The sequence below is a fragment of the Leptosomus discolor genome, chromosome 17 (assembly GCF_034619465.1).
Source record: "Leptosomus discolor isolate bLepDis1 chromosome 17, bLepDis1.hap2, whole genome shotgun sequence".
Classification (NCBI taxonomy): Eukaryota; Metazoa; Chordata; class Aves; order Leptosomiformes; family Leptosomidae; genus Leptosomus; species Leptosomus discolor.
The window spans coordinates 6959178-6983184 of NC_141407.1; the positions used below are offsets into that span (position 1 = coordinate 6959178).

General features: G+C 54.5%; 1 protein-coding gene across 2 annotated transcripts in view; it reads left to right on the forward strand.

Moving 5' to 3' along the window:
* PLCG1 (phospholipase C gamma 1) overlaps positions 1–24007 on the forward strand; it is a 46822-nt gene that overhangs the window by 7861 nt on the left and 14954 nt on the right. For both annotated transcript variants that reach the window (XM_086474985.1, XM_086474984.1), the window contains exons 2-9: positions 14101–14253; positions 15381–15474; positions 16040–16087; positions 20045–20129; positions 20965–21048; positions 21365–21387; positions 22511–22583; positions 23644–23745. In XM_086474985.1, coding sequence (XP_086331111.1) covers positions 14101–14253; positions 15381–15474; positions 16040–16087; positions 20045–20129; positions 20965–21048; positions 21365–21387; positions 22511–22583; positions 23644–23745 — 662 coding nt within the window. The remainder of the gene's footprint in view (positions 1–14100; positions 14254–15380; positions 15475–16039; positions 16088–20044; positions 20130–20964; positions 21049–21364; positions 21388–22510; positions 22584–23643; positions 23746–24007) is intronic.

The window sequence follows — 24007 nt, forward strand, 5'->3', positions numbered from 1 at the left end:
GCCTTTCTGAAGGTCCCCCAGCACTTGGAGCTGCCGGCAGGGCTGTCTGCTTCTGCCCCGCGGCTGTGCCAGGCTCATCCCTCCTGTCCCAGCTCTCCTTGTCTCTGGGCACCTTGCTGCCTCTTGAGATATCCCCATCACATGTCAAACACCTTGATATATTGGATGACAGGGGACACATGAGTGTGGAGCACCTTGAGCACCCAGAAGGCCAAGGGCTGGCATCTCTAGCAGGAGCTAGCAACTCTAAATGTGTAGAAGTTGGCAGAGCTTTATGATGCTGACAGCCCATACCCTGAAAGTCTCTGTGATTTTCAGACTGATTTTCAGCTCCATCTCTGCTGCCTGTGTGATCTGGTGGCTCTTCAGCTGGATTTGGAGCTGGGACTTCTGAATTGGTCTGGCTGGAGAGCTGTGGAAAGCCTTCCAGAGTCTGGAACGGACCCCTTCCTTGCTTTCCTCTGCAGCTCCTACCTTCTGTTTGCAAACGCTTGTGGTTCTGAGGTTTTGGTCAATCGTGTCGTCTCGTGCTGTTAATACGGTGCCCCAGGGCATGCCTGGCCGCTCACAGGCAGGCAAACCCACGTCGTTGTTTTAAAGCTGTCCTGGCAAAGGTCGTGGTCCAGCACGTGAGCCTCCGTGAATGAGTTGCTTTGCTGAGCTGACTTTGCTGCCCTTGAGGATGAAACAGCTAAGGGCCATGGCCGAAGGGGCAGGAGCGTGCCTTATGGGTTGTTTTATCTCCCCAGCCCACTACAAATGCATTTGTTTTCTTTTTCTTGCAATGTGACTTTTTATTTTTCTGCCTTGACACGTGAAATCATCACACCCAGAGCTGTGCTGCCTCGTGTTTGCAGCTCAGCCTCTCTGCTCACCCCCAGCCTTCACCGTACGGGGGGGTGTGCAGCACTGCTGCCTCCCCGCAGATGTGCTCGCTGTTGCCGTCCCACCCGTGCCCATGGGGGAGTGACCCGCAGCGTGAATTGTCCTCAGGGAGAGGTTGCCTTTTCCGTCTAACTTCAAAACCCTTCACCCAGGAGCTGGATGTGCGGTCAGCGTGCCGTGGTCCACCCCGCTGCGCTGCCGGGATCGTGGTGCCTGGAGGGATGGGCACGGGACGGCCGCTGCGCTCCCGGCAGCACGCAGCGATGCTGTGGCTGCTCTGCTGCCTCCTGACACCGTGAGCTGCTCCATCTCTGCTGGAGCGTCCCCGACTTGCACCTTGCTTCTCTCCTCCGGGGCTTGCGCTGGGCAGGGCCCCATCCTGCTCCACATGAGCATCTATCCGCACAAGGGCCGGACTGGGGAACTCGCCGTCACCAAGGCTGTCGTGGCAGGCTGTGCCCGCAGGGCTGCTGGGTAGAGCAGCTGCTTGAGAGACTTTTTCCTGTTTACTTACTCCCAGAAGTGCTGGGTGATGTGATTAAAGGACATCCCTCCTGCGTGTGCTGGTGCATCCTTCATCCCTCCTCCTTGCCCTCTCTAGGGTCTGTCTCCGTGCATGCGGTCCCCAGCTGTAAGCCAGGTCAGATAACAGGGGTGGCTGTGGGCAGGGGCTCAGTCATGTTCGGAGGATGGGATGTCCAAGAGGACTTTAACCCCCTTGGCATCTTGCCCTGTAAAGCTGCGCCCCATAGATCTGCTTTCCAGCTGGTGGAGGGGTGGGGTGGGGGCTGTCTCTGTTTACTGAGTGTTCAGGCGCTGCCTGACATGGTCCTTCTCGGCACGAGACAGGTGTGCAGACCATCACCAAGAGCTCCTGCTTCTCCCACATAAACTGAAGATAATGTCTCCTGCTAGGGTGGCGTGTGGCTTAGGTGGTATCTGCCCAGTGCCTGGAGATCTTCAGTTGGATAATGCTGTAAGAAGATGCCGCTGACTGGTTTATCAACCATACTCTTGCCTTGCCGATGGAAGGTGAAGCCAGCACCATCAGTGGTCCCATCATGTTTAGTGCAGGTAGAGCAAAACTGGTGAAAAGGGGAGAGATTTCATCGTTCCCATTTTTAACCACTTTGGGACAGAGCAGGTTTGGTTTCACCAGCAGCTGCTCCAGTAACTCTGCCTCTTTCTCTGCTTCAGGGTGTGGTGGGTGGAAGGGATTTGCATGGAGAGTCCGAGGAGGAGGAGGTGACACGAGGAGGTGCCTCAGCTACTCCCTGCATTATTGGTGGAGATGGTACAGCCCTCTCGGGCCTCTCCTGCAGATACTGGCACGCAGGGAGATCTAGGGGAGGGCACACATCTGGAAATCACATCTGTGCTTTAGGGAATACTCAGTCCTTGCTGTCTCAAAACAGCTTTTGAGTTGAGCACTGCGGGGGGGGAGGTCAGGCTGTTGTGGCAACCTCAGATCGCTCAGCAGCAGGTGGGATCTTTATCCTATTCTCTTCCTAACTTTACCCTGACACTGAAGAGCTGTGGGGTGGGGACAGGAACAAGCCATCTCCCTGCTGCCCATTGAATCTCCCAGCCAGCAGGTATCTTTGCTGTTAAATTGCCATCACGGAAACTTGATTGCATCGTCTGATGGGATGGATGAAAACTGAGTCATGGCATCTGAACATCGCTGGCATTTGCTGCCAGTGTGACAAATCTTTTCTGTCCTTCCGTTTTCACTCCTTGTCTTTGTGCCCTGTCCTGGGGACAGTGTGTGGTCACCCTTGTCTCCGTTTGCTTTGTGGTGGGGCATGACTCCCTGAGCATGAAAGACTCAAGAAGGCATCTATGTTGAGTGCAAAAATCCCCAAAGAGCTCCAAGGAGAGCTTGCAGCTGTGGGACACCCAAGTCCCCACATCCACCTCTGCCAGAGCTTCCTCCTCGGCCCTGCCGGCTGTCATGCTGTGAGCTGTGCCTTTGTCTTGTGCGCTCAGGAACCGCTGGACTGCCATGTCTGCCCTTCTGTCCTGCTTAATTTTTGCCAGTCTGCTTGGTCCCATCCCCTTCCCCTCCCAGGCAGTGCTGGCAGTGGGTAGGAGTCTTCCAGGTGGCTGAGAGTCTGGGGACATCAGCAACCCTGTAAGCTTGAGGAGAGGGATGCAGAGACATTGCACAGAATTGCTCTCTGTTGGGCCCTTTGGTGGGAGACATCTGCGCGTGGAGCAGCTTTCCTGAGCATCTCACCCCCTTCTGTGCTGTGTCAGGTGCCCCACTGATCCACCCCTGCCTTCTGTGGTACTTCTCAGATCTCCTTACGGCTGTGTGTCTGCCTGGAGGGAGGGCAAGAGGCAGGCTGGAGGAGCTGTGCTCGCCCATCTGCAGCTTCCCCCATCCTCCCTCCATTTCATTGTGCTCCTGTAAGGTCACTACATTTCCTGCCCGGGCAGGGCTGAGGGGGATGGAGCCCTCAATGCCACGCAGGAAAAAGGTCACCTTGAGGGTGGCTTGTGGAGCCATCCCTAGACACACTGTCTGTCCAGAAGCACCAGTGCCGGGCTTCCCCTTTCCACTTGAGTCAGTGGAAGCTTGTGTCTCTCAGACCAGGCTGATGGCTGAAGGGTAGCTCTGCTGGCTGCCACCAGCCTTATTTCATCTGAGGAAGGGACTCTGACTTTTTCAGAGCAGCATCTACACAAGCAAAAACCAGGGTTTTACCCTAGGTGGAGTAGCTCTGCATGTGTTTGGGGTGGAAATGTGCTCCCATGTCCTGTGTGGTGAAGCCAGCAAGTCCAGGGCTCCCTTGGGTGCAGGGCTTGCACGTGGGACTAGATACAATCAGCAGCCCTGGATGCACAGCTTAGGATTCGGTAGAATCCAGAAAACCTGGTACAAACCCCCAGAACTTCACGCAGATTAAATTTCCATGGAGGACAAGAGGGCCTGCCGAAGGGGGACTGCTGGGGCTCTCGCGTGGTGTTTGCTATCTAGCTGCCTGTCTCTGTGAGCTCCCCACTGCTGCCTTCACAGGGCTATGCTGTAGGGACAGGGTGGCATGTCGTTCCATCCCCCGGCATCACTGGTGTCCAGCAAGGGGGATGTTCGTACTTCCCAGACCCAGTGCTTCACTGAGTGAATTCTGCACCATGAGCTGCAACTTTGCTTTCGTGCTTCGCAGACTATTCATGCTGCTTGGGGTTTGCCCCTACTCACAGCAGCTGTCCTGAAGTTGGATGCCGGCACCCTGCTGTAGGCAGATAAGATAACCTCTAAGAGAGACCCAAATTGCGAAGTGTTGGATGGTGGGAGGGTATCTGGGGAAGATATCAAATGGGCTCGCCCTGTTCTTCACTCTTCCCACAGTGATCCTGCTGGCCACCCCAGAGATGAGCTATGGGCCAGATGGGCTCTCTCCAGTAGTCGTGGAAGAGATGTGTCTCCTAAGAAGTGTCTTCGCACCTACTTTATATGCTTGTGTAGGGTTGGACTGAAGTGCCCGTAGCTCCTTGGACTGTGAAGGGAGCCCTGATGACCAGCTTGTCTGGGATGCTCTGTTTCCACTGACATGGGAGAAAGCTTGGGGGAGACCAGGAGAGCCAGTAGGGACGTAGCATCCCGTACAAGAGGTTCATCTGCTTGGGGAGAAAAGCCTGGCTGTGGGACTGGGCCAAGGCTTGCTTTTTGCATCCAGCAAGCTCCCCTGTGTGCCCTGCAAACACCCCTGCCAAAGGCCGTGCCAGCAGCAAAACAGCCTGAGGGGAGAGAGCAGCCGGGAGAGCGAAGAGCGGGTCCCTCTGCGGGGTGTGGAGGTGTTCCCTGTAATAACCCTGCTAATTAACTGCCATTGGGTAGGAGGTGTCCCGCAGCACATCCTGCCCTGTTTCTCCCAAGCCTCTCGTCCTCTCTCTCCCTGTTGGAGAAGTGTTGGCTGCAGGTGCCTGGAGCCAGGGCTGCTCATGAGACGTGGAAGGATTTTGGGACTGGGGAGCTTCCTGGTCCTTCTTCAGGGGCTTGGGCTGTGACTGCAACAAGTGACCATGTCTCAGGATCAGTGTCCCACCTCTGCTCCTTTCCTGTATTTGCTGTTGTGGTTTCTTGTCTGGCTTTGGATGGACATGCTGGCGTGGCATTTGTAGCAGGTGCTCTGGGCTGATGCGCTCCACCAGTGACACGCTCTCCCCGGCTGCAGGGGTGCAGCTGAGGGGGCTGTGCAGCGGAGGCTGGGGAAGGAGCTGGGGTGCTTTGCCCAAAGTCGTGCAGCTCGTCAGAGGTAGAGATGGATCTAATGCCACCTTCTCAGCTGTGCTGAGGCCACGTGGTGGCAATGGACACGGTGGCAGCGCTGGCAGGGAGGTGGCTCAGGCCAGATGGGTCTGAGCATGAAGTTGTCCCTGGGAGGTTGAGAGCAGCAGAGTGTAAACTGCCAGCCTTTACGTCCCCTGTCTGTGCTGGGCTGTGGGCAGAGGCTGTGAGATAGCAGCATCCTCCTTCACTCACTTGGGGGGGGGGGTCAGCTTTGGGTTTTTAACTTGTATTTTCTGGCAGCTGAGAGTGAGAGAGATGTGCTGATGATACAGGATAGGCAGCTGCCAGCCCACAGCTACCTCTGTGTCTAGCATTGGGAGGATGTTCGTGAGCTCTTGAAGGCCACCTGCGTGAGGCTAAAGCTGGAGAAGCAGCAAGGTTTGAGTCAGCCTGGGGAGAGGTCCACGGTGCCCTGCAGGAGCAGGGTGATGCCTGGGCAGGACCTTTGCCTCCCTGCTCCAGCCTGTAACATGGGTGTGTGGGATGGAGGAGGGAAGGGCGGTTCCTTGCATCCTCTCCTCCGACCTGCAGAGCAATGCAGCTGCGTAGCATCTCCTAATCGCCCTGCGCATCTCCTCTAGTTTCCTCTGCAGTTGATAAGGATTTTGGGGGGAGGCAGGGGGCAGGGGAGGGAGGAACTGGAGCTCAGAAGCCACAGGACACGTGGCCCAGGGGCGCAGCGGAGGCAGCAGCAGCCGGAGGCGCAGGCAGGAAGCTCCGGTGCCCGCAGAGCAGTCGGCGTGTCCCTGCGTGCCCCGCGTGGGCTGCCCGGTGCGCGATGCCGGCGCCTGGGCAGAGGTGCCAGCTCCCGGGGCAGCGTTCAAGCTCTCTGCCAAATCCTCCCGCTCCACGCTGATTGACGGAGACCGTTGAGAGGTGAGCCAGGATCTGAGTCTTGCAGTTGTCCTGGCTAACTGGGAGCTCCCTGTTATCCCATCTCCAGCCCATTGAGCTTTTTTTTTTTCTCCGCAGTATCTTTGGTCCCAAAGTGGTCTCTGCATGGATGTCACCCTTCTGGGGCAGAGCTAATGCAACAGTCACTTCATAGCAAAACACGGTGGCTCGAAGCAAAAATTGCTGTTTGCTGATGCAGGTAGCAGGTGAGATGAAACAACTTGCTGGAGCAACCTGAGACACAACTGGGCCTAGTCTGGGAGGGGAAAATAGATTTACCTGCATCTTCCCCAGGAGAAGTACTGGCACGTTGCAGCAACAAGAGCAGTGGGACCCGATGGGCCCCTGAGTCCCAGGGTGGCTGTGTCTCTCCCTGGGACAGTAGTGGGGGTGAGAGAGCTTTTTTACAGGGGTTTTGATGCCTTGCTAAAAGCGCAGCATGGCCGGTTTTAGATCTCAGAGGATGAGGGATTCACTGGGGCACAGTGCGCTGCTGGTTTGGTGTTTGTGTTGGCCTCCACAGATGCCTCAGCCATGCCTCCTGCCCTCTGAAAAAGTAGTAAGGTCAAATTAGAGGCCTCAGCTGGTTTCTTGTTGTCTGGATAAGCTATCTGTTAATGGCATGGGATTGTCCTCTGGAAACCTGATAGCTGATGCACAGCAACGCTGATGGCAGGCGCGGCAGTGAGTACAGCCAGGAGGAGGATGCAGTAACCTCATCTCTGTGCAGAGATGCTTAATTCACCATTACACTGTCTGCTTTAGGCTTGTCGATTAAGGGAAGCTTGTGGGGTTGAGAGGTTGAGCTACCATCACTCTGAAAACCTATACTAATGAGACACAGGCAGCTCTTCCCTCTGAAACACGTTTCTAATCGCTCGGGGTTACTGCTTTGCCTCTTGTGGAGGGGATATGAAGGGCAGGACCCCACTTTTTGCATTCATTATGGGTGCAACATGCGATTCGTAAGAGACACCTTTATTTTTGCAGTCCAGCCAAATTCAGGCTCAGACAGTTACGGTCAGCCTGATTCCTCCAGCATCCCCTGTGGACCCGGAGATGGGTCCACGCAGGGACAAAAGTGGGGCTTGCCCAGAGCTTTGCAGGTGGAAGGGGCTCGATAAACAGTGAAGGGCAAGCGACAGGGCTTCAGACTGCAAGGTGCTGATGGCTCTGGCCCCTGTCCAGCAAAGCACTTAGCGCACACTCAGACCATTCCCCTGAAATCGTGGGGGAATTTTGGTTGGGTGGGTTTTTTGCTTTTTCTTTTTTTTTTTTCCTGAGTGGTGTTGGGTTGCAGTCAGCAAATATGAAGCATTGAGGGGGTGTAGAGCAGCCCCTGGCTGGACAGGTTTGCTCAGGGGGTGATAAACCAGCTGGTGAACACTGGCACGAGAAGGTGGGCTGCAATCCTTCTCCAGACTCCTGCAGCTCCTAATATCTAGTGCTGGCCTGAAGTTCAGGGGGCTTCCACTGAAATGTTAAGAGGGAGATGGCACTACTTTATTCTCCATGCTGTTGCATAGTAGATTTATCTTATTTTTACCTGCATGCACATATGAGTCATGTTTTTATTTTTTCCTCTTTCTCCCTTGGCAGCCTTTCCCTGAGGGCCTGACCACCCAGTGCGCCTTCCAGTGATGGGATGCCTAGGGATGACCACAGGGTTGTGTTCAGGGGGATACACCATGTTAAACAGCAGGAAGATTTTTTTTTTTTTTTTTTAAATTATTTTTCTTTGACAGAGTGAGTAGCCTGGATGATTTTCTGCTGCCCCGGGGCAGGATCAGTCCATGTCAGCCAGCTGAGGTCAAGCTGGGCTGGGAGTGACCATGTGGCTGTCACTGTACCGTTTGTCCCCAGGGAGACACACTGCACCGAGCGATGCTTGTTGAGGGGGTGGGTGTTTTCTTGGAGGTCGTCCCTGGTAAATCCATCCTAGAAGGTAATCTGGGCTAAACCCTCAACCCTCTTTTTGTCAGCTCTTTTTTTTCTTTAATTTAATCAGTTTTACATCTTTCCAGAAATCCTCTGGAGGTGGAGATTTTGCAAGCCTCGGAGCCTATTCCAGGGTGTCCTTAGCCTTACACGTTACAACACCCTATCCATCAGCAGTTAAACAAGGCTTGGACGAAGTGTTGGTTTTAAATGACTTTAAGGGTGGATCTGGTTTCCATGTAACCCGAGGGTAATTTGGTTTTTGATTTTTTCTTAAATGGTGCGGGGGCTGGATCTGGGGTCAGCATTTTCTTCCTGATGCAGCCCTCTCCTGCTGAAAGGAAGGCTCTTTGCCCAAAAATGTGACTGTGTCCCTTTTTTTTTTTTTTTTTTTTTTTTAAGTGCTGGAGGGCTGGCCCTTTCTGGTGGTAGGCTGGGGAGAAGTTTTGGAGGGGTTGAAGGGCACAACCTGTTTGCACAGCCGTGGCACAGCTCAGTGTGCAGCATGGAACCATGTGAGGAGCTTAGAGCATCTCCAGGCTGGATGAGCTTTGCCGCTGCTTTCCCAGAGCCTCTCCTGGCTGCGTCCCGCACGCCCGCCTGGGAGGGCTGGAGGACGGCCAGCGTGCTTCAGGCCTCCCGTCTCGTCCACTGCTCATCTGTCCCTGCTTGCTGCTGGGCCCTGCTCTGAGACACCTCCGCCCTGCCAGACTGCAGGGGGGGTTATATTCCAGCAGAGAGCTTCCCTCTACCTCTGGCATCGCTGTGGTACCAAGTTCTTCCTCCTCTTGCTGCTGTCCTCACGGGGTGACGACCAGTTTCTACCGTCTGCGGTGACCGCTGCCTTCCACAGCATGCTCTGGGACAGGGCAGCCTGGGGAGGAGAGGTGGCTCACCTTGGTGGCAGAGTTCTTACCTTGGAAGGGTTCATCCTGGATTACTGCCACTTCTTCCTCCGCCCCGGCACGCATGTGACCCGCGGTGCTGGGGCCCCACCAGACGCTCATCCCTATTCTTTGGCCACATCCCTCATAGGTCTTTCCCAGCAAAGACCCAAGGTGCAGACCCATGGTGGGACACGTGGGCTGCAGTCTCCCCACCACTCACCTGGGGAGCTTGCTGGCGCTGAGGGTGCTGGAGCGTTAGATGTTAGATGTCCTTCCCAGCGTGCGCCCTGCAGTTCTCCGTTCACTGAACATGTGGAGAACCTCTGCTGTGCTTCCAGCTCGCCTCTGCTCATCTGCCCTCTCCTTTTTAATTTCCCCTCCCTGCTCAAGGCTGGCTGCCAGGTTCCCCTGCCTGCCCTGGGGGGGTCTGGGCTCCCCCACAACCCTCCCTGCAGGTTTGCAAAGCTGCAGGGCTCTGCCCGAGTAAACACAGGTGCTGGTGAGCAGATCCAGCTGGAGGAGATCAGCAGCCAAGGGCACTTGCTGGAGCAACCAGGCTGGGGGGGGGGATTAAAAGGCAAAGGTGGCCCCAGCCTGGGAGGGCAGGGAGGCTGCCGTGGGCACTGGGCTTCCTGTTTACCGGAGGAGGGCTGCTGGGGGCATGCGGAGATGGCTGCGTTCGACTTGGGGCTTGTGCACGCTGCGGTGGAAATAGTTACAATTTGGAGTTTGGTTTATTGTCTGGCACAATGTGCCTGGCTGTGGCGGTGGTGGGGACAGGCGGGAGGATGGGGAGAGTGGCACCCGGGTGAGGGAACGGGGAGTTAGTGCAAGCCATGGGAGGGCAAGGGGAGATGGGGCTTGTAGGATCTGCCTTCATTGCCTGCAGGCCTGCCAGCTGGTCGCAAGCTTGCCTGCAGCCTTTCTGCCAGAAGCAAAGCTGAGGTTGAGCAGTGCTCAGCCCAGGCTGCAGAACCCACCCGGCGCAGGTTTTGCACCACTCGGCTGTGCGCTCCTGCGGCGGCGGGCCCCGGCGGGCGCTGTACAGAGCTGGGGTTACCCCCAGGAGCTGCAGCAGCTCACAGAGCCAACACGAGCAAAATCAGCGAGAGAAAACCCCAGCGAGACCTGGTGTATAGCAAGATGTCTTCATCTCCCCTTCCTCCATGCACAGTGGCTCCCGGTCCTGTGCTGGCAGAGGGGTGCTGGAGGGAGGACCTGGGGTGGGAGGGAGGCAGGGGCTGGTGCCGGGAAGAAGCGTTTGGGTGCTTGCTTGGTTGGGAGGGTGGCATTTGTGCTGCTGTGCTTCCTGCCAAGAGTCATTTCCTTCCATGCTGCGAGGGGGCCGGGAAGGTATTTGAGGCAGTAGAGACAGCGGGGTTCGAAAGGCTGCTCTGCGGCAAGAAGAGGGCTGCACAAAGCAAACCCTAAACTGCCTTCTCCCCGGCACACGCAGGCATGTTTGGGAGGATGAGAGAGATGAGCAAGCAGCTGCAAGCATGCGTGGGCTGGAGGTTTTTACCCCGCTCCCTCTGGGTGCGTGGTCCTTGCAGAGGCTGCCCTTCGCCCTAGGAATTCCCTGCGTGCTTCTGTCTTTGATGAGTGCCTCGCTTGCTGCAGGGCTCGCTCCAATGCGTGGATTTTAGGTATGCAGTTTGTAACAATAGCTCTGTTTTACTGCTTACTAACCCGGAGGTGCTCAGTGCAGCAAGAGGTGAGGGCAGGGCATAGTTAGCACGCTGCGGCATCCCAAAGCAGAGATGAGACACTTGCAGCGTGATGCAAAGGAAGGCCATTAATATTTTGGCACCTTCCTTCAGTAGCTGTTGCCTGGTAAACTACCATGAAAACCCAGCTGCTAGTTCTTTCCCACTGTGTTGGTCAAGCCCTGCATCCTTCAAAGACAGGATTAGCCTTCAGCCCTGCTGTGTGTGTCCTGGATGCACAGACCTTAACTGTGATGCGGTTTTTAAGGGCTAAAATAACATGCTGTGTCACTAAGGATGTGAGCACATGGGCAGGTTACGGCAGGGCACGCTAGCATTTGAAATTCCAGCCAGCACATTTCCAAAGGGTAGGTGATGCCTAAAAAGTCACACCCTTGCTTATTTTAGGGAGCTTGTCTTTACTCCCTATGCAGCCCCAAGGAACTGGATCTTTCTGTGCTCTTGTCCTGAGTTGATGAGCTTTGGAGGGTTATTGCAGTGGTCGATCTGGATACGTCCTGTGTCAGGCAATGAGCGGGCTGCCATCATCTCCGGATGCACGCCCACGGTGCTGCATGGTGTGTCCTGCCAAGAGAGGATCCCACGTTCCTCATGTAGGGTTTACGAGGCTCCCCAAAGTCAAGCCCTGTGTCTGGCTTGCTGTGGTGTTCTTTTGGAGCGAGCATCGCCTCTCCCGATGCAGTTCAGTGCTGTTGGCTGCTGCTGCTGCTTCGGGTGATGAGCAGGTCACATTTCTGTCTAGTTTTAAACTGCAGTAAATTGAAGTGAAAGGCGAGTCGATCCACAGTGAGTGCAGTAAGTGGAGTTTAATTGGGATAAATTACACGCCAGGTTTGCAGTAATCTCCGTCCCACATTGCTCAGAAGCATCATCTGCTTTGGAAACGTGACTCAGAAATGTTGTTATTTGATTCCCCTGAGCATTTAAGAGACTATTTTTCCAGGAAGCAAAGATTCTTGGGTTTGGGGTTTTTTTTTGGTTTGTGGGGTTTTTTTTTGTTTTCCTTGTTGCTGTTGTTTTCTCTTTGTTTTATGGCAATGAGAGTCCTTTCCCAGAATTTCCTCCAGGGAGGGAGGCTGTGAGGTGCTTCTTTACCAGCATCTCTTCAGCTCCTTCTCCTCTCTTGGCGTTTAATGCTCCGCATGCTCACAGCTACTCTTTGCAGAGGAGCACAGCTCTGAGGTAGCTGGTTGGAGTTATCTGCTCCTCTTCTCCACAAGCCACAGCTGAAGCTGCCAACACGATGTTGTAGCTGCACCATCGGATTCACCACCCACATGTGTGGCCAAGCCGGTCTGCCACCCCGTGCCTGGATTTGCCCTGCCGTTTGCTGCCAGGACCTGCCTGGGTCAGCTCTTGCCGCTCCCTTACGGTCACGCTGCTGCCTTACACTTCATCACCTTTGGGTTGGCCCCCCAGGGACAGCTGCTGAGGAGTGACGCCAGCCCTATAACCTAAGGAATGGCCTCAGAACGGTGCTGTCCCCGTGTCCCAGAAGCCTGGTGTGATGGTGGTGCTGCCTGCCCTGCCCTGGCCGTCATCCTGTGGGCACTGTCTGGGGGTTTCATACGACTATGGCCTGGTTGCTTGCAGTTCATCTTGCCCTCTCCAGCCATTCCCTGGAGGAAGCCTGTTGACGTTATGGATATGCATGAGGCTAATAAAGACAAGCACAGCTCGCTGGAGTCACCAGCCCCAGCCCTGGCCAGGGCAACATGCTGTCCACCTGAATTACCAGCTGCATGACCTGGGACCCTGCTGTCTCCCATCTGGCAAGAGATGCAACTTTCTGAGTTTTCCTCTGCAATCTGGGCTCACCCCCAACAATAACCCCTGCTGCCACTCCCACAGGTTCAAAAAGAAGCCAAGGTTTTTTTCTAAATAAAGTCCATGGGACTCGTTTTACATGTACGGTACAAAACTGTGAGAGGTGGGAGCCCTGAGCTGTTACCCCACCTCCCTCAGCTCTAGTTCTGACCAGCACCTCGCATATGTTTAGGTTGTTGATACCAGACCTCACTGGTGGTGTTTGTAATTCCAATGATTTCTGGAGATGTGGCTGTTTCCATGCTTTTTCTAATGCTTTCTCTCTGGAAGGTGTTTGGCAGTGAGGTGGGGAGGAGGATTCTGCCTGGAAGCACGGGGGGGTCGCTGCAGTCAGATCTGCTCGAGAGCTGTGGCGGATCCGCCACAACTAGATCTCCAGAGATTGGACTTGGTTGATCCTTGCACTGTACTTTCTTCTGTGGCTTTCTGAACACCATTTGGAGGTGATAAACATTTCATCGCTCTTTGGCTAGGGAAGGACAGAGGTTTTTTGGTGAAGATGACATGTGTGCCCTGGGCGTCCTGGGAGGAGGATGCTAACAGGGCAGGGAGGGAGATGCCAGAAAATGCAGACATAATTTAGGGTGAAAGTGGGGAGCAGGGAAGCAGGGGCACCATCAAGCTGTTTAAACCGAGAATCAACTCAAGTTTCAGTAACTAACTTGAATTTGGAGTGGCGCAGATCTTAAATCTATGGTGTTTATAAGATGCTGTAGCTGCCAACAGGATTTCATCCAGCTGGGCAGGAGGCTGCACCCTCAGAGGGTTCACCTCTACAGAAAAGCTTTCTTTAAAAAAAGAATAAGTCACTGTCTTGGAAGACAAAAAAAAAGTGCAGTTTGCAGATGTATGTTGGGTGGAGGAAGAGGAAGGCGTGAGGTGTGAAGCTAAAGGGCAAAGGAGCTTGCGGTAGCAGAGCGCTGCCCTCTGCTCATCGTGCCTGGGGATCGCCATGGGTGAGACGTCCAGCCGTTCCTGGGGGACACAGAGGTAAATGGGGGGGTGGCTGGGGAGGCTTCCTAGGGAACCAGTAAGAAGGGGCTGTACTTACAGGCTTGTGTGGGTGCACAACCACGTGCGTGCGGCAAGAGAGATGTGCAAGATAAGCGGTAAGATCGCTGCGCTGCTTTGAAAGGTCAGGGAGCGAGCTGGGGCTCCTGAAGGGCTTGTCAAAGGTGAGAAGAGCAAGCAACTTCGCTGGAAGGACCTGGGCACCTGTGGCTCTGCTGAGGACCAGACTGGCGATGCTGTGCTAGAGCTGTGGGTGCCTCTGCAGCCCGTGCCGTCAGCGGTGGCAGGACAGGACCGGGAGGCTGCGGTGATGGTCACTTGTTGCTTGAACGCAGTGAGTGCCTCTGCAAGGCACCATCCCCAGCACCTGCCCACTGACCTCAGATGTCTGGCCGCTCTCTCTGGGCAGACATTCCATGCTTGCTTTCCAGCATAGCCAGGGAAACACAGTTTGCTGTTCAGAGCTTGGTGCCCCAGTGCCGTAGGCATGCCTGTGTCTGCCATCATGTAATGGGTGGTAACCCAGCTCTTCAGATGACTAAAACCGCTTTATCTGTGCCCTTCCTTCTCTTCCATCTTCATGGGAATCTCAAGCTATTTGCTGAACTGCCCTTTTGTTTTCCCTTTCTTTTAGTGGATATTCGTGAAATCAAAGAGATTCGTCCAGGAAAAAACTCACGTGACTTTGACCGATACCAGGAGGATCCATGCTTCCGACCAGACCAGTCTCACTGCTTCGTTGTCCTCTATGGCACAGAATTCCGGCTGAAGACCCTCAGCTTGCAAGGTAAAGCACTCGTGGTCCTGGGCTGTGCTAGGGCAGGGTTAGGCAGGCAGCTCATCACCACAGGACTCAAACTGCTGGTGCAGCCTTCCACGAGTGAGCTGGAACATACTCCTGGGCAGATGCTCTTTTCACCACACCGAGGAGGTTTCTTTGGAAGAAGGTGCCACCAGTTCCCTGAAGGGTACACATTCAACCCCTAGTGAAATCAGTTAATTCGCCTGGTAAACCCCAAAGTTGGGTGAACTGGAGCCCGTAGTTCAAATGTGTGCTTGAAATCAAGTGTTTTGTCTCAGCTTGGCATGTTGGTGTTCATCAGCTGCGTTGTGGTAACTGGCTCCACGCATGAAGTGGTAAAGTCTCATTTGCTTCTGCTTTGCAATTCTGAGCAACAAAACTCTGCCAGTGGCAAACGGTAACTCACAAAGCCTCAGTACCTCTGAGGTGTTGGTCTCAGCTTTCCTCAACGCTTTGTCTGTTGACTGAAGCTAGACTCAGAGCACCCAGCCTTATGTTTTGCTATTGAAAGAGGGGAGGTTTATGCTTCTGAGTCTCCTCCTGTTCAGATGGAGGACAGGCTCATAATCACTGGATGCAGTTCAGCTGATGGACAATATATTTTCCTGTTAACAGTACACAGTCTTGTGCCTTGTTTCAACCCATGTAGACGAGCACTGATGGAGGCAGTCGTGCTGACTCCTTAGCATCCGTGGCAAATCTCCCTTCTGGCTAGTGCTGTGAGGCAGAGGGACAGAGACAGCACTTCTGCCCTCAGAAGGGATGTGCTGGCAGGGAGGTTGTGGAGGAGCTGGCACGCATTCCCAAGCAGGTGCTGGCCTGTCACCCAGGCCAGCCGGAGCATGACTGCTTGAGGACAAAGATGACCTCCCAGCTCTTGGGAACTGAAGGGAGGAGAGAGCGTGACATGCAGGGACAAGGGGTCCAGCCAGCCATGGATGTCCCATGGGAGGGGAGCCGGCCAGTACGTCTGCACAGGAGGGAGCTGTTACCAGAAAGGGGATGAAGGAAGGAATAGGGGATGTAAGATGCTGGGGATAGTCCCAAGAGGTTTGGGTGAGTGAACAGCTTCTACATTCCTTCCTCCCATTTGTCCTTTGCAATTTCCACAGCCACTTCAGAGGACGAGGTCAATATGTGGATCAAGGGGCTGAACTGGCTGGTGGCAGACACTCTAAGAGCTGCCACTCCCCTGCAGATTGAAAGGTGAGGAACTCATCTTTGTCTTGCACTTGTTTTCTTTTTTTCCCTTTTCTGTCCTTCTTTGACAGAAAAAGGTGAGCGCAGTGACAACATCTCATTCCCTCTCTGAGCCGCGCTGACCTGGTGCTCCTGCCTCTGCACTCAAGAGGCTTCATCCCGTTGACCCACTGTGCTACACCGCCTGTGGCCAGAGTTTGATCTCACATGCAGGGAGAAGGAGCTTTACCACAAAACAGGTGTTTTTATGTGTGCACAGCCTGTATTATCTGTAGCAATTCAGTGTAGAGGCACGTAGAAGAGAATAGCTTTGATTTTTTTTTTTTTTTTTTGTCTTATCTGTGGACTCACTTTCAGGCAAAGATAGTTTTAAAGCAGGGCAGGTTGCCTGCATGAAAATAGGGTAGGCTGCCTCTGGAAGGGGAGCAGAGCCAAGTTCTCTGGTGGGAAGGAGGGCTGTGGGAGTGGACAGCATGGCATTGAGCATCTTCCAGAGACAGGAGCAAACCAAATGCGCTTCTTGTTGAGTAGCTGGGGCTAAGTGTGTGCGTGTTTGTGCCTTTCTGTTTAGGTGGCTCCGGAAGCAGTTCTACTCGCTGGATCGCAACCGGGAAGACAGGTGAGCATTGAGAAAAGCCTCGCTTGCACAGATGTGCACATTCATAGAAGGGTTTGAGCTGGAAAAGTTCACCTTTGACTTGAAACCCCAGCCTTTGCTTTGGATTTTTTGTTGGGTTTTTTATGTTTTTAATTTTTATTTCCAAGGAACCTTAATTCAAGTCCCAATACTTCCCTGGCTGATTTTCACTGAATTAAAAAAGCATCAAAAAATCTCACCCCACAAACCCGGGGGTGTGCTGCTGGGTTGCCGTGGGTGACTGCGGTCAGACAGGTCGGTCCTGTGGATCGGCAGGTGACAATCACCGCTCTACTCCTCAGGAGAAGTGAGGGGGTCCTCTCATCCCGCTTTGGTCCCCACTGCTGTGTCCTTCCCTCCCAGCCACAGCGTGCTGCCCTGTGACAGCCAGGACAGGCCGATGGCCCTGCTGTCAGGCAGCCGGGGGTTAAATTCAACCTGTTCGCATCTCTGAGCGGTGTGGGAGTGTGGTGCACGGGGGAGGTCCTGCTGGATTCGACATTTTTACCTTGGCAGTGATTTATATCATGGCATGGCGAGAGCACCGTTGGGTGCACGGGGATTTTGCAGAGGAGGCATAAAACCTTGCAGAGGCAGAAGGGAAAGGAGAGGCGCCTTTAATCTCTTGCAGCTGCTCTGCGTATGCCATGCACCTTTCAAATCCAGGCTTGGGTTTTGTACACGGTGTACTGGTTTTCAGTGGTGACTGGGAGTAATATTTCCTAGTTCAGCAGTGGAGAGCACTGAGGCAGGTGCAGGGATGGCTGGGGGCGGGGGGGTGTTTGGAGCATGAATGCAGGAGAAATGGAAAAAATTGGTCCTTTTTCTTGTCTGGTTATACAGTAAAACTGATGAAATGGCGTCCCAACAGGACAAAAGAGATTGAATATATAGGTTCATCTGCCCCAGGCGTGTTCACCAGAGCTGAAAGCCAGCCTGTTGCATCTCTCCTGTTGCTTTTCTTTTCATCGTCTTTCTATTAGCATTTAGAATTAAGCCAGCAAAATGCAGTATATTCCTTCCCTGTCAATCAAGGGAAGGGTGTTCAAGGCAAACTGCTTAATCGGAAGAGCTGCTGCTCCAGCGCAGGCAGCAAAAGGAGCAAAATGGAAATAGAGGGGGAATATGGGAAGATTTTGCATCTCCCCATTTTAGAAGCATCAGTGTGTTTTCTGCACAGACAGCAGTTACGGGGCATATACATCCCTTGGATGAAATCTTTGCCCTCGTGAGGCATTTCAGCATTAACTTTGGTGTCGCCGGGTTCTTCGCTTTTGCTTCTCAGCCTGGAAATGGGTTTGAAAAGGGAACAGTGAGTTGTGTTCTTTTTTAAAAACACCTCTTTTGCAAGCCATCCTTGGTCCTTTCCAGAACGGGCAGGTTTTTGACAGCTGAAGAAATCATTCCTGGCGTTCGTGTACCCCGCGCCCCAGCCCCCTGCGCCGGAGCCCTTTCCTTTCCGTCTTCTCCCGGCTGGGTGCCTGTGCATACCTTCCAGCACGCCGGCAGATGTTAGCTGTTTTCACTGGCTGCTGGGCCTTTGGGTATTTGTTTTTCCAGGGGAGGTTAGGTGGAAAGAGGAGGATAACAGGATGCTGGGGTTTTTTTCCTAACTGCTGTGGAGGAGACTGTTTCACCTCTGGCTAGGAGAGCTGCCTGTGGCTGGGAGCAGAGTTACAGCACTGGGGGATGTTTTCATCCCCTGTGAGAGGGCTGAATCTGTCCTTTGGCCTGTTTGTCATAAGACCTTTAAAAAAATTCCATAGAAGGAATTAGTTTATTTATTTGGTTTTTTACTTTCTAGTCTCAAAATAGTACCAAGCTGTTTATTCAAGGTCTGCAACACTTCAACATTATTAATAACACACAGTAAATAAAATCCTTCCATACCCCATCCTCCTACCAAAGCAGAGAGGGAAATGCTGGTCACAGCTTTTACAGGATTTGCTCTCACCTCTCCCGGTGCTGTCACATCGACAAGCCGTGCTGTGGTCCAACACCTCCCTGCAAAACAGCCCAGCGTCACCAGAGCCAGGCGCTGGCTCCAGCGGGTCTCCAGCCCGATGCCTACTGCCAGTCCTGCTGCTCAGCCCCTCACGCTCTTTTTCCAAGAGCTTTTTTGCAGCCTCAGCCTCACACCAAGGGGGAGGTGGCTGCTGGGTGGCCCTTGGGACTCTGGGTGTCCCGTCAGGGGTCCCATGAGAGCTGCATCGCTCCCCCCCCGCCCCACATCGCCCCATCTCCCTGTCACCCAAGACCCTGTAGCTGGGACCCCCCCGCCTTGGGGGCTGCACAGCACCCTGCACATGGCCATGGATGCTGGGTGCATTGGAGAAGGGAAAGGGCAGGCTCCCCTCCCCAAAACGCTCACCCTGAGCCCCGGGGGTAACACCTACTGGCGGAGGTGGAGGTGCAGGGGGGAGACACCGAAGCTGCTGCTCTTGCTGAGAGCGTGTTGCCGGCTCTGTAGCTCATACAGCCGGGAGGGAAGCGGGGGCTGGTGCCATTCGCCAGGTTTTTTTTTTCCCTGTCCTGCCAGCGAGAGGCAGGACCTGCCTGCACAGTCCTCAGGCGGCGGGATGCTGGCCTTGGGCACGGCACGGGAGCCTGGCCAGGTCCTGCTCTGGCCGTGTGTGCGTCCTGGTCCCCCGCGGCTCTGAGCCCAGAAACAAGGGCTCTCTGTGTCCCACCAGCTGCGGAGGCCTCGTCTCTGCAGCGCCTGACACCAGCCGGTTTCTCCCTCTCCTTGGGGCTCCCTCCATCCCTCCTTCTTTCTGAGTCGTTTGAGATCACCCTGTTTCCAGGGGAGAGCGTAAAAGAGACGTGGTTCTCACTGCCGCTCTGCATCGCTGCAGATGACAGCATGACCCCTGCACAGGACATCTTCCCCAGCATATTTATATTTGCACCCCAAAGCCATGAGCATTCCCAGGGTCAGACCTGTCCTATGCTTTGCGGGATGGGGGATCACTCTACAGCATCTTGAGCTCCCAGTTGCTCAGTTAGGGGCAAAAGCAGCATCTGTGAGTGCAGAGGACTTGCTTTTAGGGCAGGAGCTGCCAGAAAATGATTGCACGCAGACCTCTTGGCTTCTTAAATCCTGCAGATGGGAGACATACACATTTTTCCTCACTGCAGGGCTGTTACCCCATGGGGAACAATGCCAGAGCAGGCCGGGGCAGCCCAGGGCTCTTTGCTGCCTGTCTCTGCCTGCCTGGGTGCGGGATCCCGCTTGGGGTTGGCACCAGAGCCCTCCCTGATCTGGGAACCGGCACGTTTGGTGTGGAGGGCTCCGGGGGAGGACAGCCACGCTGGCTGCCCCGTGCCAGTGGGGTGTGTGGCAGTGGCTGGGGGAGTGCAACTGGGCACGACGTGGCAGCGCTGTGGCTAGACACTGAAAACAGCTTTTTTCCTCCCTTTAGGATAAAATTAGCTGGATCCAAACCACTCGCAAAGCCTCCCCTCCTCCAGCTCCTTCTGCAGGCCAGGGAGTGGGTTTTGGAAGGGATTTGGTCACCCAGCATTCATGTTGGGGCACAGATACTTGAAACGTGCTCTCCCCAGTTGTTCCTGTAAAGCAGTAGGCGCTGTGTGCCCATTGTGGCATCGGCTCGAGGGGACTGAGGGTGCTGGGACTCGCCCTGCAGCGCTGGGAGCTTGCAGGAGCAGGGTTTGCAGTTCCCGTTGGGATGCCAGCACCTCTCTCTGCTCCTCATGTGCAGGGTACACGCAGAGTTCGTTGAGGTGGAAAACGTTCTTCTGTTCTGCCTTTGGTCCCAGCCCCGGCATCCTTCTGGGGTTGCACATCGGTCCTTGTGGTCACGGCTGATGCCCCTTTGGGCACAGCCGCTCTGTGCATGTGGTGTCCCGGTCCCAGGGTGAGACCCCTCCATCCCAGAGCTGCTGAACGTGTTTTCCCTCTTTCCCCTGCTGAGCCAGGATTTCTGCCAAGGATCTCAAGAACATGCTGTCTCAGGTCAACTACCGGGTCCCTAACATGAGGTTCCTGCGGGAGAGACTCACGGTGAGTGTGTGACCCCTCCGCTCTCCTCGTTATCGCTGAGGACCCTCGGCAGCCTTTTGCCTGCCTCTGAGCAAAACTCCCACAGTGTGTTTGCGTATTGCAGAGCCTCCCAGCCTCTCCTGGGAGGGCCCCCACCCACGGAGGCGACTGAAGAGGTGCCAGCTCCCACTGGGTGCCGCACCCTGGCCCGTTTGTGGCCAGCACCCTCTTTTTGCCCCACCCTGCCTTCCCTGCTCCCCACATTGCTCCTGGCTCTGGGTCGTGGGCTTTGTGCTGGTGGGGTAGAGTGCAGGAGGACAGGCAGCGAGGCCAGCTGCCGAGTCCTGCATCCCACTGCCACCAGGGGACGGGCAGCTGGCTCTGCCAGCCTCGCTGCAGAGCCAGGAGTGAAGGGACATCTCCTGATGTCCAGCCGTTTCCACCAGCACGGAACTCCGAGGCCAGAGAGCAGTGTATCCAGAGGAGAGCACGCGCTTCGGGTCTGTGCAATTTCCAGACACTTCAGATACTCTCTGCAAAGAAAAAAATAAAATGATCCTTTTGTAACTATTCAAGTAAGCAGTAAGGCTTGTATCAGCACTGTGATGCCTTTACGTGGGTGGGTAAGCTTGGGGAAATCACGGCATTTCGTTTAGGATGTGCCTGTGTCTTGGGCACTACAGGGTCCTGCTGGCCCCAGCAGAGATGCGCAGAGGTAGGAGGCAATGTCTGGCCAGGTTTGGGCCTTTTCCTCCTCCTTTTTCCCCTGGGAATCCTGGTGGGAGGAGATACTCCTTAGGCCATGCAGAGTTGCCTGTGGCCCCTGTAAAACCTCCGGGGATTTTTTTTGCCACAGGACGTGGAGCAGAGGAATGGGGATATCACGTACGGGCAGTTTGCACAGCTCTACCGCAGCCTCATGTTCAGCGCCCAGAAAATGGTAAGAGCTGAATTCTCCAGGGCCGGGAAGGGGAGAGAGAGACCGTATTTGCTACTGGGCATTCCCTCTTAATGGCCTTTTTAACCCTGCTGCCCCCAGCTAACAGCTCGTCTGCCTCTGGGCCAGGGATGACGGGGAGCACGGGGCTGCTTGGGCTGCTGGGGTCGGGGGAGGCGGTGTGTGAGCAATGGCTGTAAGAAAGCAGAGCTGCACAGCGCTGGTGTGCGATCCCCATTGCCTCCTTGATCAATTTGTGCTTTCACATCCGTTGGTGAGACTGAGTGCAAACCTAATGCTTGTGCTTCTTCTTTTGCAGATGGATGTCCCATTCCTAGAAAGGTGGATAATTCTCTGTATTTGCTGGGGAAGGGGCTGTTTTCTTTTGCTCCTCAGTGTTCTTTGGTGTCTGCAGCAGTGTGTCGGGGATGAGGCATGCTGCACAGCTCTTGCTTGCCATCGCACTGCTTGCGTTTTTGCACTCTGAATAAGCATCTTTGTTGTAGACACTTCAGCTTGGGTCAGTAAGGGCTCTCTTCCTCCCAGACATCCCACTGAGATCCAGTTCAGGTCAGCCTCCTCCCAAAAACAGTCAGCTGATTTATGTGAAATGATCAGACCTTGAGCCATCTCCCAGAGATTATCCTTGTGGTTCGTGCTGGTTGGCCACAAAGCCAGGGACTGTGCAGGTAGTGCCTGTGGTACCCTCCCTGCCCTGTGCACACCTCGGCCATGAAAAAAGCTGGAATTTAGACAGGGAAGCTAAAGAGTTGTTAATTTGTCCAGGCCATTCTCCATGGTTTCCTCTCTTTTTTTTCCTATAACCATTGAAAAGAGAGTTGGCAGGGACCTTAGCAGACCATCTGGTTCATCCCTCTGCCCAGGGCAGCCAGCACTGCCCAGTCCGTTTCTGGGTTTTTTGGTGTTAGTCCCCAGCATGGCCCTTGGCTGTCCATTGCGTCTCGGTACGTTCACGGACAAGTCTTTTGAGATAATCAGCTACAAACGATTCCCTCCTTCATTGCTTGCCCTGCCTCCTTGAGTCCCTGTCCTCTGGATACCTGTAGGTCTGTCCTGTCTACAATCACCCCTTGACTGCCCTGCACCTATTTAGTTCTTTTCACTCCCATACAAGCCAGACCCTCTGTTTATTTATTGTGTAAATCAATCCTGATATTTTTTGCTGCCCTCCACCAGAGTTTCATGTTGCTGTACCCTTGGCAGTGTGAATCCTGGACTGCTCCTGGAGCAGTCCCTGCCTCTGAGATGTGGACATATAATCTCAGCTGCTGTGTGGTTGCTGTCATGCCCTCCTCGGCTCTCTCTGCTCTTGCAGCACCGCTTGCTCGGGGCACATCTTGCTTGCACGCGCCGTGGTGGTTGCAGATGGCATCTCACATGATGCCAGTAACAGTTGGTCGTGATGTGCTTGCATGAGTGACTGAAGCTTCTCTCTGCTTTTCAGGGGTGGAGAAAGGTCTGAGCACTTCAGGGTGTCGCTGCTGGAGTTGCAGAAGTTCTTGCTGGAGTACCAGAGGGTGAGCTTGACACAGGCCCAGGGGAGGGATGAGGGATAAGCACCGGCGTCGGCAGAGATCCAGAACTCCAAGGGTAGCCTTGCTGTGGAGCTGGGATGATTTGGTTGTGGGTGGCTCTGCCTGGCAGGTCCACAACCTGAGTGCATCCTTCTTGGAGCAGGAGGTGATGCAGGGGAGCGGTGGTGAGGGTAAACCTGGCCTCAGCCAGGCACCCTGGTCAGAAAAGGGACCAAGAGCAAAAGATCTGAGAGGAGTGGAGGTCCCAGGAGGGAGGAACTGGTCAGTAGAGATTTACCCAGTCCCTGTGACCTTGGCTGGTACTGAGGGTTTGCAGCTGCCAAAGCGTCGTGGTCCATCCTGTCTGCTCGGGAGATCTCGGCAGCTCCTGGGGATCGGTTGATCGATTTGCTTGCTGACCTTTCCATTTAAAAGCGACCTTAGGTGGTTCAGCAAGGACACCATGCACACTCAAACACACGTGTGCGGGTGCAAGCAGCGCTGTTGTGGGCTGCACAGACCCTTTATTTTGACTCTTGCTGGGCTCCCATCTCGTTGCCGGTCTCCTCCAAGAGGCCGGGGGTGGCTTACGAAAGCACTGCCGTGCCTCTCACAGGAGCGTGGGGTCTCTTGCTTTGTACTATCCTTCCCCTCTCCCCCTGCCGCCTCCCTGGCCACGCTCTGCAGCAAGTAGAGAGTTAACCAGCAAAGAGATGCAGCCGTTTTGAGAGCCTAATGAAAGACACCCAGGGAGAGAGAAGCAAAAGGAAGCCGAGTTGGCTTCTGCTGCCGAAGGAGGAGGGATGGCAGATGTGTGCAAAGGAGATATCAGAGAGAAAAATGCATGGCACTGAGAAAATGAGGACCACTTAGAAACAGGGCAGATCTCTGCAGTTGTGTGCTATCCGGCATTTGTGCTGACGGTTGAATTCCTGGCAGAGACGGTCTTGCATTAAAAACTGCCTCCTTAGTGGTTAAAGCTTCTAGCTGGATGAGCTGCGCGTGGGTTTGAACAATACTTTCTGAAGTGGTTTCTGTTTTCTGTCTCTCTTGGGGTTTGCAGGAGCTCTGGGCTGCAGATACCCTTCAGGTACAGGAATTCATGTTCAACTTTCTGAGAGACCCTTTGAGGGAGATTGACGAGCCTTATTTCTCCCTGGACGAAGTAAGACACCTTGAACGCCAGCGTGTATGGAGGGGGGTGGAGAAGGGTGTGACGTCCCCAGCGCGGTGTGTGCTGCAGTGTGACAGCTCTGCTGTCTGTGTCTTCGCTGCGGGGTGGCGGTGCTTAAAGGATCACAGCTCCTGTAAGCTGCGTTGCTATGTGAGACGAACGTGGTGGGTCACCATGTTGCACAAGAGCTGGTTGGCGAAGGGAATGACTTCTGAGCTCTCTTTTTGTGCTGAATGTGTGCAGCTGGGAGTGC